General features: G+C 34.0%; 3 protein-coding genes across 4 annotated transcripts in view; 2 read left to right on the forward strand and 1 right to left on the reverse strand.

Moving 5' to 3' along the window:
• Positions 1–2,507: 2,507 nt before the first annotated feature.
• Positions 2,508–5,923, reverse strand: LOC128219754 (FAD-linked sulfhydryl oxidase ALR-like). Of its 2 annotated transcripts, none has more exons than XM_052927726.1 (3): positions 5,778–5,923; positions 4,774–5,003; positions 2,508–4,137 (listed from the first exon to the last, which is right to left on the reverse strand). In XM_052927726.1, the coding sequence occupies exons 1-3, from the start codon at positions 5,877–5,879 to the stop codon at positions 3,975–3,977; spliced, it is 495 nt and encodes a 164-aa protein (XP_052783686.1). In that variant the 5' UTR covers positions 5,880–5,923; the 3' UTR covers positions 2,508–3,974. The 2 variants fall into 2 exon arrangements, with proteins under 2 accessions (XP_052783686.1, XP_052783678.1); XM_052927718.1 differs by having other exon boundaries at positions 4,774–5,006.
• Positions 5,924–10,902: 4,979 nt separating this feature from the next.
• LOC128222005 (uncharacterized) lies at positions 10,903–14,462 on the forward strand. The gene is made up of 4 exons (XM_052930733.1): positions 10,903–11,069; positions 12,101–12,169; positions 12,495–12,578; positions 14,108–14,462. Exons 1-4 carry the CDS (start codon positions 10,970–10,972, stop codon positions 14,155–14,157), a joined length of 303 nt encoding a protein of 100 aa, XP_052786693.1. The 5' UTR covers positions 10,903–10,969; the 3' UTR covers positions 14,158–14,462.
• A 2,183-nt stretch (positions 14,463–16,645) lies between these two features.
• Positions 16,646–18,959, forward strand: part of LOC128204888 (uncharacterized) — a 30,696-nt gene continuing 28,382 nt past the window's right edge. The window contains exon 1 of the mRNA XM_052906301.1: positions 16,646–16,662. The gene's annotated coding sequence lies outside the window, so the exon portion shown is untranslated. The remainder of the gene's footprint in view (positions 16,663–18,959) is intronic.

The raw sequence follows: 18,959 nt of genomic DNA on the forward strand, positions 1-18,959 counted from the left end.
CTGACAAAATTGAATAACAATTGGATAAAAACTATTCACTAATGGCATGGAATAAAAACTCCCCATGATTTGACAAAGGGACCTAGTTTTTGACCCATATTAACAAATGTTCATAACAATGCGTAGACAAAGTCAAATAACAATTGGATAAAAACTATTGTTCATGACATGGAATAAAAACTATAACCCATATTTTTTATGTAAATCAGTTGCTGAGCTTTAGCATGTATTAATGTTAAAAACAGTTGAGATTACAGGAAAACAATTGTTGCCAATCAAGGTGTTCCTTCAAATTGAAGACTTTTCAATTTACAATTTAATGGGCCAATCTCACCAACGATTGTATCGTATGATCGATTTTTTGTATCCTTTATTCTTGGTTATAATGAGATATTTTTTGAAACAAGGAGCTTGACCACAAATATAACTCTAGGCTCTATGCTATAGGTGGGTTATTATTTTTAATTTCCGTTCTGACACTCGCTTCGTATTCATTTGAAAATCTTGATCTGAGGACATGTTGTTGTACGCTCGTTAAAAGATGAGCCTATTGATGTCCATTAATAGAACAGGGCCATGGTTATCAAGTTTTCTTTCATTTGAACACATACATACTTGTTAGAGTATTAAGTTTTGAAAATAAAGAAATAAACTTGAAGGTACAGTCTTATCAACGAGCATTAGACAAAAGAGTGTTAGATTAGGAAATTCAGTTGAACACCTACTATTCAACAATGGTGATTCTCATTATTTTAGTTTTAAGTTTTAAACTTATTTATTTTACCATGATTGTGAAACAAGCTTTTGCAACTTATATTAATCACTCTCGTAGGCACGATGTTGCCTGAGAGTGTGGTCTTGTGTTGTGGGGGAAACCGGAGTAACCGGAGAAAACCCACTTGTCCGACTTGGTGATCGCAAATCAAACTCACATGCGCCCAAGACAGGAATTGAACCCGGGTCGCCTAGGTGAGAAGCGAGTGCACTAACCACTGCGCTAACCGGACAACCGAATTTTGAGTTGGAAAATTAGTGTCGCTCATTTCATTAGAAAAATAAATATTACGAATAATGAAAATTAATGTTGACGCCCATCAAATTGAAGAATTCTAAGGGTAGGTTAACATGGGTAAATCAGCTTCTTGACTAGGAAAATGCAACAATAGTAAACTGTCTATAATGCATATTTATGTCACATAAGAGGCAATCTAGTTTTCGAAAGTTATCTTGACAAACAAACGATTAACGCTTTTACAGATAAATACAAGTTTTTAGCAAATGTACTTTTAACATGGTTTAACATAATAATTGTTCAACTAAAACAGTACTATGAAACAACTCCAACATCAAAGTAGATTAAAAACAGTAAATTATGATAAGTGGTAGGAAAAGGGTATTTTTAATTACAGATCAAAGCATTTTTATCATTCCAACAAGATAAGACACCTTTATAATATAAGCAACTCCGGTTATCTGAAATGCTGGGCCCCCGTTTCAATAGGATATCTCAGTCGTAAACCTTACGCTGCTTAAAGCTGCACTCTCACAGATATACGCTTTTTGCAACTTTTTTTGTTTTTTGTCTTGGAAAGAGAAATTTTTTGCGCAAATATCTGCAAAGCAGTGATATGAGACTGCTGACAAAAGATCAGATCGCAGATTTTTATATTTAAGTCCAAAAATTGATGTTTTATGCATTTTTCTTAAACCGTTAGTAACAGTTTAAGCCATAAAACATTATTTTTCAAACCGAAATATGAAAATCTACTATCTGATTTTTCTCAACAATTATGTATCATTGGTTTGCAGATATTTACGCAAAAATTTGCTCTTTCCAAGACAAAAAAGTGGTTAAAATGGTCAATCTGTGAGAATGCAGCTTTAATAGTGCACAGGTACACCTGTAAAGTTACATACAGAATCTATGCAACAAATGTCCATACAATGTTTTTATTGAAGCACAGTTTACACAAATAATGAGCTGTTGAGTTACACCTAAAAATTACGATCTTACAATCTTTATTGAAATGGGGTCCTGGTCCAGTTACAAAGTAAAATAAAAACTTAATCATGCAGAATCAATGCTATAAATGTTCATACATTTTCTTTTATTGAAACACTGTTCACGCAAAAAAATGTACTCGGAGTAACGCCTAGAAATAACGATCTTACAATCTGTATTGAAATAGGGTCCTGGTCCAGTTACGAAGTAACTAAAAACTCAATAACCTACAAATAATGATTTTATCACACTTGTTACATGCAGAATCAGTGTGATAAATGTCCATACATTTTTTTTCTATCGAAACACAGTTCACGCAAAAAATGAACTCGAAGTAACGCCTAGAAATTACGATCTTAAGCCATACAATCTTTATTTTAACAGGGCCCCAGTCCGGTCTACGTAGTAAAATTAAAACTGAATCACCTATAAATAATGATTTTATCAAACATTTTTCAGACAGAACCTATACTATTAATATCTGTATTTTTTTTTTTTAACACACTTAACGCTACAAACGAACTCGATGTTACCCATAGAAATTACAATCTATAGCCTTACAACTTTTATCGAAACGGGGCTCGGTCCGTATCTGAATCACCTATTAATAATGACTGAATCACACTTGTTCAGAGGTTGCGAAATTATATACAAAAATCTAAAAAAAACTCTATTAACTGCAAATAAAACCCTGCAAGAAAACCATAGAAAAGAAGATAAATGGAATCAAATTCTAGAAACAAACAATGAGTCAAATAATTAAAAAAAAAATATTTACACTGCTTTTCTCTTGTTGTACCATAACTACTGCAACAAGAGCCTTTCAGTACAAATATATCTATAAAATAATATAGACAAACAAATACTTGTGTCAATGCAAACTATCGTACTCTAACCTACGTGACTTCTTTAGAATAAAGACAATGCAACACCTTTGAAGACTGAAGAATCAAACAAGATTTGTGGAACAAATTCAATAACCTTTGTTTCTATGGATATACATGTTTGTACATATATGGCTTAACTTAAGAACTCATTATTTTATTAAAGAAAAATGGTATGTTTACTTGGATCAATTGTTAAAATGTTTTTTGTCCATAACATTGGAAAGGTTAAAAGAAATATATATGTCATTGCCACCCCTACAGTTAAACATGGGTTTTACCGCTTCATAACCTCATGCTCATACTTAACATGCCATTTTTATAAATTGATATATGTCATGTTGTACAGAAAATCATATAAAAAGAAGAAAAAAGTATGAACATCTAAATATGTGCATTTTTTTTATGTCAGTGCCAAAAAAATATGTCAGTAAAAGGAAAACAAACCAAGTGCAAAATTGTTTAAAGAAGTTTATACATTTATAACATACTTCACTTGTCAAGCTATCACAGTCAGTTTTGTTTTAATATATAACTGGGGATATACTCATAAAGCAACTTAAGTTAAATTTGGATATATTTTTAAAATGTATGAAAAGCAAAATAATTTTTTTAGATACCAAAATGCAAACAAGGGCACTGGAGAGCGAATGCTCGTCTGTTCTGGGTATGTTTTTTCAGTCTAAAGATGGGCATGTGTTAACAATTACAATTTTAATAAATATCATTCAAGCCGGAGTTATTGCCCTTGCTGTGCATGTGTGTATTGTCACTGGCAACAAGTGTTCTAAATTTCATTTGAATATCTTGAAAGTTTCTCACTTTTTTTGTCATTTATGGCCAAGGTTAAAGTCATTGCAAAAAAGACTATGAACATTCCTAAACTTTTTTTCTTTGAAATCAGACAAGTTAAAAATGAGCACACATTACCCCAAATCAAAATACATCACTTTTCACTTATCAATACTTAATGAGATAAAAAGATGTTTAAACTAAATAGATGATTATTTTCTCCATGCTCAAAAAAATTACGAAGTTGCTTTGTGGATACAGGCCTAGTACTGTTGAACACATTTAAAATCATCATCTCAATCACATGACCCATCCTTCCAGCCATCACGCCACCTCTCGTTCACGAGGCTACAGTCAAACTTGGGTTTTCCCAATTTCTCATTCACTTCATTATGCATGCGACACATCCACTGGGAAAATGCCTGCTGGCTCTTAGTATCTGGGGAATCCTTCTTTATGCTGAAATTTAAAAGAAATGAAGTTCATTGTAATTACAATGGAATTTATTGTAAGCCCAGCAGTATCACTGTAACAATATTTGATGTTAGCCTGCAGGCTTCAGGCAACGTTGGATACTATAAAAACAGTATATTAAATAATTACTGGAACAAAATCGTTTTATCAATTTGTAGCTGGTATGCGTCTTGTTCAAACCAATGTTTAAAAGTAAAACAAAAGCATACTATAGATGTAGATGCTGCCAAAGATTTGAAAACGATAGCGAAATCCTTTTACATTAAAGCTAGCATTTAACAAAGAGGTTATGAAATTATCTACTATTCAGATCCACAATACAATATAAATATATTCAAATTGAATTTTGGACAACACTGAATTTAAAACACAACATGATAATAAGCTTTGTTCAATAGATAATTTATGAGCTATGCTGGAATACAGAGCAGTTACAAGAGTTTTCCCTGACACAGTTTCATCTATAAAAAAGGACCCGAAATAATAAAGAGACCCCTGATTTGTCAAGCATGGGGGTCAAAGACTCCCAGCCGAAACATTAAAGGAAAAATCATTGAACTTCCATGGACGAGCCACATTCATTTCATATTAAAAACATGCGGCTGTCAAAAGAAATCTAACCTTTTTCTAAAATCTTTTGCACAGAAGTCACATGGATAAAACTTTCCAAACAGATACATCATATCCTTCATGTCAGTCTGCTGTTCAGAGGAGGGCTGATTAGGGTAGTAGGCTGCCATGGTGTGGAGAAACGACCATGTTCTTCTTCCAAGCTCATCTTTATCAAGCGGACAACTATGACTGTGTCCAGGGTCACAAGTTTCTGAGTTGCTGGGAGTCCCTGAATTCTCCTGCTGGAAAGAAAGAAAAGAGGCAGAATTTTTAAATTTGGCTAATGTTTAAAATAAAAATATGTGTACAGTACTACATCAGTGGCCTTCCCCCAGGCCATTTTAGCGCCCTGGTCCCAGGGCGTCTGTTTTTCAAAATCACTGAAAAGCTTGAAAATCATATTGCATAAAGATCAAGCACCTGCGCGCTTGCATTTTCTTACATGAAAAATTCCAATAGCAAGAAATAGGTCACATTTTTCATGCCCTGCCATTTGTTTTTTATATACCTGGGACCAATATCAAATCCTATTCCCAGTTAACACAGATTACGATGGTGATTATGAATTGGCAACATAAAATTTGGCAGAAATACTTTTTACATATTTTATGTATTATATTAACTTCATTCATATATTTTTTCCTTCCATAGTCATTCATAATAAATGAAATGATGACTTGGTCTCCTAGTCCTTTTTCAAGAATTCTTCTCTTAGAGTGCACCAAACTGTGCCAGTCATAAGGGGACAGATATGATGAAACACCCTACAGTCCACCTAAAAGGTTAAATGGGCGATAGATAGTCTTATGACTGTTTTTGAACCTAGAAGACTACATAAAAAAAGTCCAAATGAGAAATAAGTATCCCTGAATCACAATTAGTGTTGACATGTTTTAATAATGTTGTCTGGACTATGCATTGATCTGGCTTATGCAATTTACAAATGTACTGAAAAATGGCCCTTACTGAAAACATAAAACAAACCAAACATTTCAGACATTTTTTGTGCATACATTTGTCTTTGACTTTCCAAACTTTTGGACCCATGTTTTTGTATCAAAACACGTCCTCTGTACACATTCTTCTTCCTCTCCTTTAATATAATGCCGAGACATGGTAAAGCGTCAAAATGTTTTTTATGGGCGCTGACATATTGGTTTCTGTGCTGCTTGATTATATTTACAAATTACTAAACCGGTTTGAAAGTCGTCTAGAATATTCGAGTGTTTTAATATTTTTTTAATATTCCTTCTGCCATTTCATTTTCTCGGTCAGGCCTGTTTCTAAATATATATATTGAAAAAACTTTTTTTATGTGATTGTTGCTTTTTATGCATATAATCGACGCATTAATGTACACTGAAATATAACATAACCTGTAGTAAAGCCTTTTTTATGGGCTGACATAAACATCTAAATCAATTTAATTGTATAATTGTATTTTTTCTCTCTACCATGCTTACAAATGATATACGTAATGTCCTTAACACTGATGGTTATGAACAGAAAAAAACGGTATTTTATTCACGTAAACTTTACAGTTTCTTCTGACATATAAATGCATTTAATCAAATTACAAGACACGCATGTACATGTAGGTTATAGCACAAGATGGATCTTATACTGAATATATAGTTTCAGACATTTTACATGGTAAAGGATATAAAACATTTTCACTTTACATACAGTATTTGTGTATAGAGTGTTTAAATATGGTAAATATTAACAATGAAAGTGGTGGAATAAATATTGGAATAATAATTATCTCAATGCATTACATGTAATGTACGAGCCTTTGATTTTTCGTGTGTGTATTAGTTAACATATAAATATTTCAGACTTTTTTTCTAATTACAATTAATAACTGTACACATTTAAACATACTAGGTCATTGTCTTTAGTAACGCTTTATATATTTCTCTATAATTTGTTGGTAAAAAGGACAAATATGATAACAAAAATCATGAAATTCATTTTCAGTATCGCTTGAAGTACAAGTCTGACATAAATACAAATGTATTTCTATTCTATTTTGGTTATACCTTACCGTATGAGCAGACATGCAAAGTTTTGTTAGAGCAACCCTTCGGTGTCTTAAAGTAATATTTTCTACAGACAGAGTATCAGAGTGAAGAGGGACCGTACACACACCGGAAAGCGCGTTCGATGTTACCCGAGAGTCGGGGTGCAGCTGACGTTTCATCTGTCTTTGAACGGTATGTGTTCTAAAATATATACTTAATTAGTCGCTCTTCTTGTTGCGGATATTTAGATAGTGTTGGATCAAAATGTACATATTTTTGTATTGTAAACAACGATTTAGTGTACATTTTTCAGGTCGCTTGGTGAGGCTGCCCTGACGGGCACGAAAGTGAAAGACGATGTCAATGTCGAATTCGAGGTGATACACGCGCACAATACAGAAAAAAGATTGAGCTGGTGTCTTCTGACGTTAAATATATGCTCAAGTAAGTTTCGTAACTTGTGATTCAAAGATAGTCGACATCGTTAAGGTCAGTTTGCTTTAAATTAAATATATGCTAAGGTTCGACGTGTGTAACACATATACATAATTAGTTTCATCGTCGGTTACTGTTGTGTATTATATATATATACTATTTTATTGTAGAAACAGGCACAATACCCATTGGCGTTGCAGCGTGTAAAGGAAAGGGAATCTGTGTTATGCTAGCGTAAATTAGCGTTGAGACATCTTCACGCGTGGAACTGCAAAACACAACCACCCAACCGATTAATGAAGAAACTTGTGATACTGAAGCGGGACAGTATTATTATTATTTATATCACGAGTTGTGGTAGAATAGTTTTAATTGTAATAGTGTTTCTTTATTACAACAAACTTTTAACGATTAAAGATTCATGAATAATTATCACTAATATTAAACATTTTATATTTATATTTTTGACCATGTGCTATTTTGAGAACAGACAGGAGGCCGTAAGAGATGTCCATACACCTGCCGGGCGGGACGTTGGTGACAAGATGGTTGAGACGTTTGGCCGAGGGCGGACTTCAATCAATTCAAAAGAACCTACTTCCCTGGATTTTGAGGTACATGTATCACGAATAACACTTACATATCATTATTATATACATACATGGTCATTAATGCAACTTTAAGAATAGTACTTTTTTTAAGATTTGGTAAATATAACGTTATTTAATGCAAACAAAACATTTACCAAAAATATATATTCTTATGTCCAGTTCAACGCTGACTACCTTGGCGAGGACTTCCTTGTAGGCGATGTTCGCATGGGAGACGAGCGCCACATGGTTTACGCAACGGCCGACCAGCTTCGACTTCTTCAGAAGGTCCGGACTTGGTATCTTGACGGCACATTCAGTGTCGTCAACAAACCAGCACACTGCTGTGGTCCATCCATGCCTGAAATCGCCAATGTGAAACGAACAAGCAGGTTCCAATTCTGTGTGTGCTTTATATGCCTCCTCGGAGAAAGTTATCTTACGACAATGTAAGTCTATACATTTTATTAAAACATATAATACATACACGTAATTACATGTCAATTATATGTCACCGTATGTTTCATGATTTGTAACATTCTCTTTAAATTGACAGGTGCTGAGGAAGACCGTTGACACCTGCAGGAGGTACTAGTGGTAAAGGCCTTCACAATGGACTTTGAAGCAGGTAAGTTACTTAATAATAAATTGTTAATATTAGTAAGCAAGTCAACACTGTATCCAAGTATATACTTTTATATAAACATAAATTAAATAAGACTTATTTTAATGAAAACACAAGGCAGTCCAAAGGACGGATATATCCCCCGCCGTTGTTTTTAGTATAATTTGTTTTTCTCGCAACCTGACTGGTACGTTGAATCTGACCAAAAGTGTACACAACCACTGGTCAAGAGTGGGAATATAGGAAATACAAGTTGTTTGATCGGTAACATACATATTCTTGGATATTTGAACATATTATAAAAGGATATGTGTTAAAGTTTTTCATATGATATTATGTGTAGTGTAGGCAAGATAAATGTCAAGGTTATTTTAGCTAAAATAGGAAGGAAAATGAGTCCTTGATTTATAACATCGATGACATAGCAAGCCTTAGGTATTTTCGATAAAGTGATACATATATATTGTGGTGGCGTCATAACATTGTTTTACTGCTTTTGAAGAGAAAACACATGTTATAAATATATTATCACATTTGTGTCCATTGTTTTTATAAATATTAAGCGTGTTGCACATAATGATAATGCTAGGTAGGGTGCGCTAAGTATCAATCAGTGCAACTTGTTTAACACTTTCAATTAACATTAATGTCTTATCCTCTATTAAGCATTGTCAAAATATGGACCCAAAACTTAATGATGGATTACTGGCATAAATTGCAATTGGTTCGAGTTCTTGGATCAATTCAGTTATTGTTGCTAAAAGTACATTCAATGTATAAGGTCAATAAAACCAGAATTGACATGCCTTCACTTCAAGGTCACTGCACATCGTCTCAATTAGGACAACATTTGTACCAAGTAATATGGTAATCCATCAATGCATAAGTAAATTATAGCGCGGACACGAGCAGGTGTACTCTGACCTTTAAATGTCTCGTGTGACCTTGACCTTTGAGGTATGGACCCGGGTCAAGGTTACTACACATCGTCTCAATTAGGACAACATCTGTACCAAGTAATATGGTAATCCATCCATGCATAAGTAAGTTATAGCCCGGACACGAAATGTTACAGCCAGACGGACGGACAGACGGACAGACGGACGGACAGACAGACAGACAGACAGACTGACAGACGGACTAAGTGCATTCCTATAATCCCCTCCCCACTCCGTGGCGAGTAATTAATAGCAAATGCATCATCAATGTTTCATTGGACGCAGGCAATCCAGAGACGAGTGCAGGCATTCGGGTTGCCGGCTACATACGATAGAGGTGAAGGCGTCTACCAACATGTGCAGGAGCTGCTGGCCCTCCCTTTCTTGCCGTCTGGAGACATCCTACGGGCGTTCGAGAAAATGAAGGACCGATCAGATGGCAACTCTCAACAGAAAGACTGAGCTGTTTGAGTACGTAAGCGACCAGTGGCCTGTAACTCACTGTAGTCACCATACGAGAGGTCTGTCTACAGAAAAAGCGTCCTGACAAACATGTATATTACTGTTTTAATGTCATTTTAATATTTAAAATAAACTTACAAAAATAATGTAAAGTCAAAATTTTAGCTTATCTTGTGCATATGGACAATGCTTACTTTTGTCATTACGCGAGGGCTGAACGCGGAAAACTCCAACTATACGTTTTGTTCGGGCTTTTACTGAAGAAGGCGAAGCTCGTCCCACTCCATGCACATCTGGAAGGAGAGGAGGGGGGGGGGGCGAAACAGGCGTGGGATATACTCAGGATATCACCACACGCATTCAAGGGTTGTGGGAATAGAACGACGCACATGGTATCCTGTGCGAGGTTTCGCTCAGTGAGATAATAGAGATTTATGGTTAAGAGTCTTATGAACAGTCATGCCATGTCTGATATTTTTTTCTAATCTATGTTTTTATCTTGTATATTGTTATGTATTATTGTATATATTGTTATGTATTATTGTATTATCACGTGTTTCAAGGAGTTATGTTTCGTTTACATTACAATTTTATTTGTCGTGTATTTTACTTATTTTCTTATTCATCAGTTTCATTGAACTGTAGGTTTTTATTTTAAGTCTTAATATATTATTAAAAAATAAATTACGAAATCAATTGTTTATTGCGTTAGTTTTTTTTATAAAGGTGAAATATCAAGGGGTTGAAATGACTGCGATTAAGGGAGGGTCGAAAAGTTTTAGCACTTTTAGGGGTTAAATGACAAAGGGGTTGAAAAGGCTTGGTGTTTAATAGTCTGACAGCCTAATGTAAGTACCCTATTGTCATGTATGCCATTTTAGCCGAAACTCATTAATTACTTTATTTTTAAACAATGGATTAAACATATCAGCATCTACATTGGCAACATTTTCGTAAACTTCTAAAAATCCATACCTAGTTTTAATTTGCTGAACGCAAAGCAGTTTGTATCCTGTTACTGCTAAATAAAATCTGTTGTCTGCCTCTCAATCGATTATCTGAAAAATAAATCGAGCACGCCGCTGGAAAGTCAAAACAACTATAGCAATATATACAAATTTGCAAAAAAATATGCGGCTTTCTGTGCGGTCATTGTTGGCATATAAGAGATCCCTGCCCGGAAGACCATATCTACATGGCCATGAATTAACTGAACAATTTCGCGAAGGAGGTATGCTTAACTGAAGGTTATCTTGTTTGCAAGACATTCGGATATGATTAGTTCGGACATAATTAGAATACTTTTATTTTAACAAGCATATTTGTACAACTTTTATATGGGATATCAGGTTATTTTCACTTATGTGACTATGGTTTCTCAGTGCTTTTCTTGGATCCTAGGTGATTTACTGACGAGACAGTTTTACTTGGAAATGTCATTACCAAATTTCTATAAGTTAGAATTTGCCAGAACGAAGCCATTTGACACTCTCATGCAAATCATGACTCAAGCTATAACTCAGGAAAATGTGTACAAAGACCAGTGGACCCCGCCAAGCATGCTTTTCTCTGAAGGGATCTGTTGGCCTTGTTTGACGTGGCATGTTACACTATTAATAATTGGGAACTCCATTTTCAACATTGCTGCTATCTAAATTAAATGTCATTTGGTTTGGATAAATTTAATCATTCAATTTAAACAATTTGTTTCTTTTTCATTGCTAAAATTATTTAGTATGAAGAGTATCCTGGATATTATACACATCCTTTTTTTGCAATATGTATCTGTAATTTAATATTGCGTTGCTGTCAAAAAATGAAATTTTAGAAATTTGAATCTCTATTTGATCCACCAGTTACCAGTTTCAGGGCTAGATTAAAGCTGCACTCTCACAAATTGACCGTTTTGACAATTTTTTAAAAAAATTTGTCTTGGAATGAGCTAGTTGTGCTGTTTTATGGCTAACAACTTAACTAACACTTTAAGAAAATATTTTTTCGGTGTTTTTCCAAACAATTGAGATCTGTTTTGAAGTGAGTTATCTTAAATAGCTAAATTGAAGGAATTTAAAGGACAAATTCAGCTGATTATGAGACAAAAACAAAATCAAATAATGTTCTGTCAGTCTGTGAGGGTGCACTTTTAAACCTTGTTTTTCATTTTTCATCCAGTTTTATAGTGTTTAAAACAGTAAGCACATTGTACTTTCAAGTGACATATTTTTAATGCATTATTAATTATGTTTTTTTTTTCTATTACAGTGGGCTACTTCAAGAACCTTCTGCATTATGAGCCTGTTATGTTGATGTGTATAGTTACCTTTGCCGGTTGTAAGTATATTTTTCAGATAAATTTATTTAGTTACAGTACATCGTTTTTAAATCTTACAGTTTGAATAAAAAATTTGTAATATTTAAATAAAAAATTTGTAATATTTAATGATTTTATCACAAACTTTTTCGATTGCAGTGATCTGAATAAGCACAAGCTTGTAAACCAGAATCAAACCCTGGCTTGATTTCTTTTTTAAGTTTTGTAATTATTTGGGTTATCTGGGGTGGTTTAAGAAAATAATAATTTCTATGGCTACTGTTGCCAGGTTGGAAAAGATGCTAAAACAAAATGATTTTACTGAAAGAATGTCTACTTTTTCAGGCTTCGCAGTTGGTGGTTTGGCATACAAACAGGCCCTAGATGTTGATACAGACTATGCAAGACCCTTCAAACATAGATATACAGGTGAGCTATATTAGTGAGGGTTCCATATTTGGGAGTGTTTTTTTTTATCTGTCTTTACAGTAACTCACATATCGGAATGGTTACAAGTAGGCGGAGCTAAACTGTTCAGTAACAAGCATGCATATAAAATACAATTTTACTCACATGTACTGCATTACAGCTATTGAACGTTGTACTGCATTACAGTTATTGAACGTTGTACTGCATAACAGTTATTGAAAGTTATCCTTGAAAACATGGTTCAGAATGTTCAGTTAATTTATACTAATTTTTTCAAGCTTGATTATCCCGAAAGCTGAAGCTTTTAGAATAACTCTCAAGTCTGTTTCCTGGGCAGAAATCAGTACTAGTGTCAATTTTGAGAGGCCGTGAGAAAGAACCTCTGGTGGGGATAGTACCCACAACCTCTTTGGTGAGTGGCGGACATTAATATCGTTAGACCACTCTTACCCCAAGTCAGAACAGTTAAGACAACCACTACTGTTGTGATTTAAACTATACACTCATGCTTAAGTGTTCGTGTATAGTTTCAGTAACTCAGGTTGTGGGTGCAGTAACTTTTACTTATTTCGATTAATCCCTCGTAAATTACCTTTCACTAGTTACATTATAATAAGGCCTTAAAAAAAATATTTGTTGCGGGTAACCCTACCCTTCCTAGTAAAAGACACCGACCCTACTAATGTTTTTTTTTTTTAAATAAAATCAGTCTTCCCACCATATACGACATTTTTTTTTTAGATAAACTGTCATTATTTTTTTATTGTATAAAGCTCCATAACAGCAATATATGAGTGGCATTGCAAGAATCAGTGCTATTTGCAAGAAAATGATCTTGACAAAGTATATTTGAAAAGAAAATCCCTACCTACCCTACCTAGTAATTTTGTTGGGATGTCGCCCAAAACAAATATATTTTTCAAGCCGAATGTGTAATTGTTACAATAGATATATGAACAATATCTGGACATTGTTACAAACAAATCACTGTGTATCTGGTCACAAAGTACATGTAGAAATCGGACGATGTGGACCTCAACATGTCAATAGAGAAGAGAGAAAATGCTTATTATGTGTTAATACTTTAAGAGACATTGAACATGGGTTTCTTTTTTTTTTAAATGTGATTGTTACAAAAAAAAATTAGAAAACGTTATATAAGCAAGTATTCCACTAGTAAGCGAGTATGTGGAGGTTGATTGAGTTGTTTTCATCAAATAAAAGATCGGTGTTAGATCGACTGTGAACTTATATAAGTAAAGCTAATGAAATAAGAAATTTGCTTACAAATACTATTCTTTAATTACACTAGTATGTCTTACTATGTTTTGTTTCTGTATTATTTATATTTATATAGCAACCTTTTGGGTTATAATTATTTGTATGGATGAGAAACAATATGTTTAAATCCAAATGAATCATCTTTCTGTTCTATATAAAAAAAAATAAACGTTTCACCCTCAGAATTAAACATGAAACATCTTCCTTAATGAGATGCTTTTACATTGCGTCTATTTTTTCCATTTCAGTGAAAAGAAGTGCAGATGTCTCTGATCCAAGCAAAGACTGTTTCAACTAACAGTGCCTGGCCATAGTTTTAGACAATTTATTCTCCTTTGTTTCTGAAATGTAGCAGAGATGAAAATTACCATACATGTTAAACTAAAAAACTATTACAAAGCATGATATTAAAAACTATATGTTGGAAAGTTTGGTATGATGTGTAAATTAAATTACAAATTTGATTTCACAATTTTGTGTCCTGAAAGAAAAGTGAAATTACATAATGTAATGTATTTTTTATCAAACGAATAATTAGTTTCCCTAAAATGTTTAAATACAAAAATAATTAATATTTAAATAGATGATGTTAATAATGTTTTAGTTTCTAGTTCTTGTTTGTGTTCCCACACAACTACGGTATGTTATGACAATATTTCTTGCACCCTGGACAGGCAATTCTGGTGAATTTGGCTGTGGTGGGATATTACTATCTAACATGTGTTTTTGGTTGGTATAGAAAAGTCTAACGCGGGGGAACGTACATAAGGCATTGTATACACATTGATATCATTCTTGCACACAGGGCATAAATTTCCAGTAAATTTCACCGTGGTGGGAAATTGTAGGGGTTAAATCATTCTTCTCAGAGTTATTACCCTTTTAATTTCTTTATTGGGTAATATAGGTTTACTAGTCCTTCGTCCCTCATCCCCCTTCCCAAACATATAATTTCACCCTAGAGGGAAGCCAACATTGGACTGGTACTGGCCCGGTGATGGCATGCTGATGCAGATAGTTTGCCGACCGTTTAACCATCCCGGTACCAATATTGTTGTACTGACTGGGAAATCAATTGCCTACCAGGCAGAACACTGTGGATCTGCCAGCATCACAATTGGCGTTGTAACAATAAGAAACAACCATAAGGCGTCCAGAACTGGAAGAACAAGTTTATTTCAGTTAAACCATTACAGACAACTGGGTTGATTCATTTGGAAGGGTAAGGGGTTACAAGTCGATATCATCTGGATGTTTTGGTTCAATCCAACAAAGCATATACCACCAACTTCTTACATAAAACCATTACAGACAACTGGGTTTCATTTGGAAGGGTTAGGGGTTACAAGTCGATATCATCCGAATACTTTGGTTCCACCCCATAAAGCATATACCACAGCCTTCTTGCATAACCGTGAAAAGATCAGACCATTCTGTTGCAGAATGTATCATGCCGGATCTTCCTCCATTCAGTCTGTCGGTTAACCTTTCTTAGTTCGCAATACAATTAGTAGGGCAATATTAGTTTCTGCTTATTTACTATCTAAATTTGACCATTTACTTTTTTTAAAGATCAGGTATATTGCTTTGTACATGCGTGTCTGACAGTCGATGAACCAAACATTGTTTGATTGATAAATAGTGTAAGCCTATGCTTCAGGACCTGATACTTGGTAAGGAGGTTGATCTTGGCCAACAGATGATCCCTTTAAATCCCGAGGTCAAAATCACGGTCACGGTGGCCTTTAACACAAAAATATTGTCCGACTGATAGAGTATGCTTGGTCCTATGGTCTTCAAACTTGACATGAAGGTTGGCCATGACCATCAGATGACACCTTAAGCTTGTCTGATTGATTACTTAAGTATGCTTTTTCGCAGGGTCCGTAAACTTGGCAGGGAGGTGTGTCATGTCCAGCAGATGACCCCTTATAATTTTGAGGCCAATGGTATTTGTCGCGGTGACCTTGAACTCGAAAAGATATTGTCTAATTGTTAGCTACAATATGCTTAGTCCTACGGTCCTCATACTTGGTACGGATGTTGGTCATGTCTAACAGCCGATCACTATTAATTTTTTTGTCAGTAGGTTAAAGGTCATGCTCGTTGTGACCTTGAACACAAAACACTTGTCCAAATGATAGCTACAGTATGCTTGGTCCTACGGTCCTCAAACTTGACAGGGAGGTTGTTCATGACCTTTCAGATGACCCCTATTGATTTTGAGATAAAATGTCACGGTCGCGGTGACCTTCGACACAAAAAAGCTTGTACGATTGATATTTTGAGCTAGTATGCTTCGTTCTAAGGTTTTCAAACGTGGTTGGGAGGTTGGTCATGACCTGCAGATGACCCCACAAACATTTAATGCGAAATTATTAATTGGTTGGCATAAGAGGGCATTGGTGTTGTATAATCGCGCAATCGGGGGCATTTGTCACGTGAATGTGACAGCTGTTGTTACTTCGGAGGTGGGGAAGGTAGTGTCGCCCCTCTTGGTTGCGAATGGTGGTCATTGAAGCGTAAATCAAGCTTATTCACAGAGTTTAAACAGGCAGTATATGGAGACCTATATATACCATCCATTTGTAATTTCCGTTGCTTTTATTGTTCTCATCATGAAACCGCGGCTGTTTAAACTTTTTATATGACCAAGTTCCATAAACTGTTATTAAAGCTTTTGCACGGCCATGTTTACTATTCAAACATAGGTATTGACTTTACTCATTGCCATTTAAATATTGAATGACAACCAGTTTGGCTTTTAGCGCTCAGGATGCAAAAATATCATGGAAATGTATTTGTATGTATTTGTACAGTTTATATGGTTTTATTACGGACAGCAAACAAACGTATTTTTCACAAAAGTTAGAATATATAAGTCTCTTGGATAAGTGGTATTTCCTATGCATGGATATTCAGGTGCTAAAGGTAAGTATGTCAATGCATTTTTATACAAAGTCATAACAAGAAAATCAAAACTTGACAGGTTATGAAGTACATGTCTTAGAACTACATTCATGATAATACTAATAATTGAAATTATAAACAAAAAATGTACGAGTGCTCTGCGCGAGTGTATACTTTTTTATTCACAAGGGTATACATGTTTTGAACATATTTGTCTAGGACAAGGTTTATTAACTAGCATGCATATTTACGAAGAGAGTTGTTATTTATCCGAACGAAAGTTATACGGCAAAGCTCCGTCGGCTTGGTTGTTACTGTTCTGATATGGATGTAAGTGTATATACGAAAACAAGGCAAACTATCCAACATGGTTCAACAAAAATCATTTTCTAGTATATATTTTTTTTTAATGAATACATTTATAACTGGTGCTGGAACTGTTAATTGTAACATTTAAAACAATGTGATTATTGCGTGAATCACAAAGTTTGCAAATGCATATAATGTATAAGAAATGATGCTTCACAATCTATGTACCTTGTTTGAGAGGATTTTCTACACCAACTCGATCCTATAATAGATCGTATCAGTTCGGATTCATTCCCATTCATCAGGTTTGACATCGGATAAGTCTTACATTGCCATGTGTTCATTAACTAGTTCTTATTAGAAGTAAAGGCTGATGTTATTGTTTTAGAAAACAGCCGTTTCAGCAAAAATAAATGTATTATGACTTACAAATCTTTACTAAACAGTTGTTTAACATTTTCAGAATGTTTCAGAATACATTACTGTATTGAATATTTATGACGTTTTCGGTGTCGATCAAAGTATGACTACGTAATCGAACATTCTGACAACAACAACAACAACAACAACAATTAACTGTATTGAGTTGCAACAGTAATAATTGATTGCTACAACATGAATAATCACGTACGTTAGGGTATCAAAACAAACACAAGCGACATATATAAACATATTAACTACATTTCATAAAGACATTTGATTATGTAAAATCCCGTCTAGAACTGTGAGAATTAATTTAATAAGTTTAAAATATATTTATACATAAATATTAAATTTAAGACGCCATTCAGGTGATACTATTTACTGATATTGAAAATAAAACAGTATCATATGTGCGGTATTATCAGGAGTTGCTCCGTTATTGAAAACAATATTGGAACAATAGACGGCATTATATAGCGCATAATTTTACCATAATAATTTTATTATATGGTTATTTTAATTAAACAAAACAGATAGGAGATCCTACAGATTATATAATTTACACATGATGATTTATTCAAGAACAAAACAAATATAAACACTACATTCAGCAAAACAAATATCTGTAATTGTTTGACCTCACTGTTTGGTAAAACGTGAATCGTTACAAAAAAGCACGAGGACATCGGGTTACCGTATCAATAGTTTGTGAATGGAATTTATGAATGGGACACTGTGACTAGACAGTTTAGGATTATGATAATTTTAATCTTTATGCAAAGTCATCGCATGTTTTAAATTGAAAACAAATACTAGAACTAAACAGAAAGATAATTGTAAGAGTATGTATACACATCATGCATTGGTTCGGTTTGATGAAACAAATGGTTTTTCATGGTCAAATGAATAAGCAAATCTTTTTGTTGTGATGTGATTGTAATACTGTGTTTTGCTGAACAAGTTTAATTTGTTCTTTTTCAATGCTTGGAATATCTACACGAAATTAAGGATATATACTGGTAGGTATATATGTCACTAAGCGCTATTTGGAATTTGTAATGATATGCTCGGCAAATGAATCCAATTTATTTAGAACTAAAGGATTATTTAATTGCAACAGTCCCCGATATTTCAATATAATAGGATGTGTGAGAATATTTATGAATGTACTTTAATCGTTGTTCATTAAAGTAGCTACAGGCAATATATATTGGAAGCGATCTCCCAAATCTCTTTTGTCACATAAAGTACAATATCTTTCTTTTAAAGGGGTATTATTCCAGCGTCCTATTTCAATCGTCAACATTATTATGTCCTTTTCATTAGTCCGATCTACTATATCATATAAGACGGTAGTTTATTATTATAATTATAAATTATTAATGATTTGTAAGCGAAATTATCGACTATCGTGTAAGTTTATCGTGCTTTTCGGTAATAGTTGAATGTAACCGTTTT

This window comes from Mya arenaria, chromosome 2, assembly GCF_026914265.1.
Source record: "Mya arenaria isolate MELC-2E11 chromosome 2, ASM2691426v1".
Classification (NCBI taxonomy): Eukaryota; Metazoa; Mollusca; class Bivalvia; order Myida; family Myidae; genus Mya; species Mya arenaria.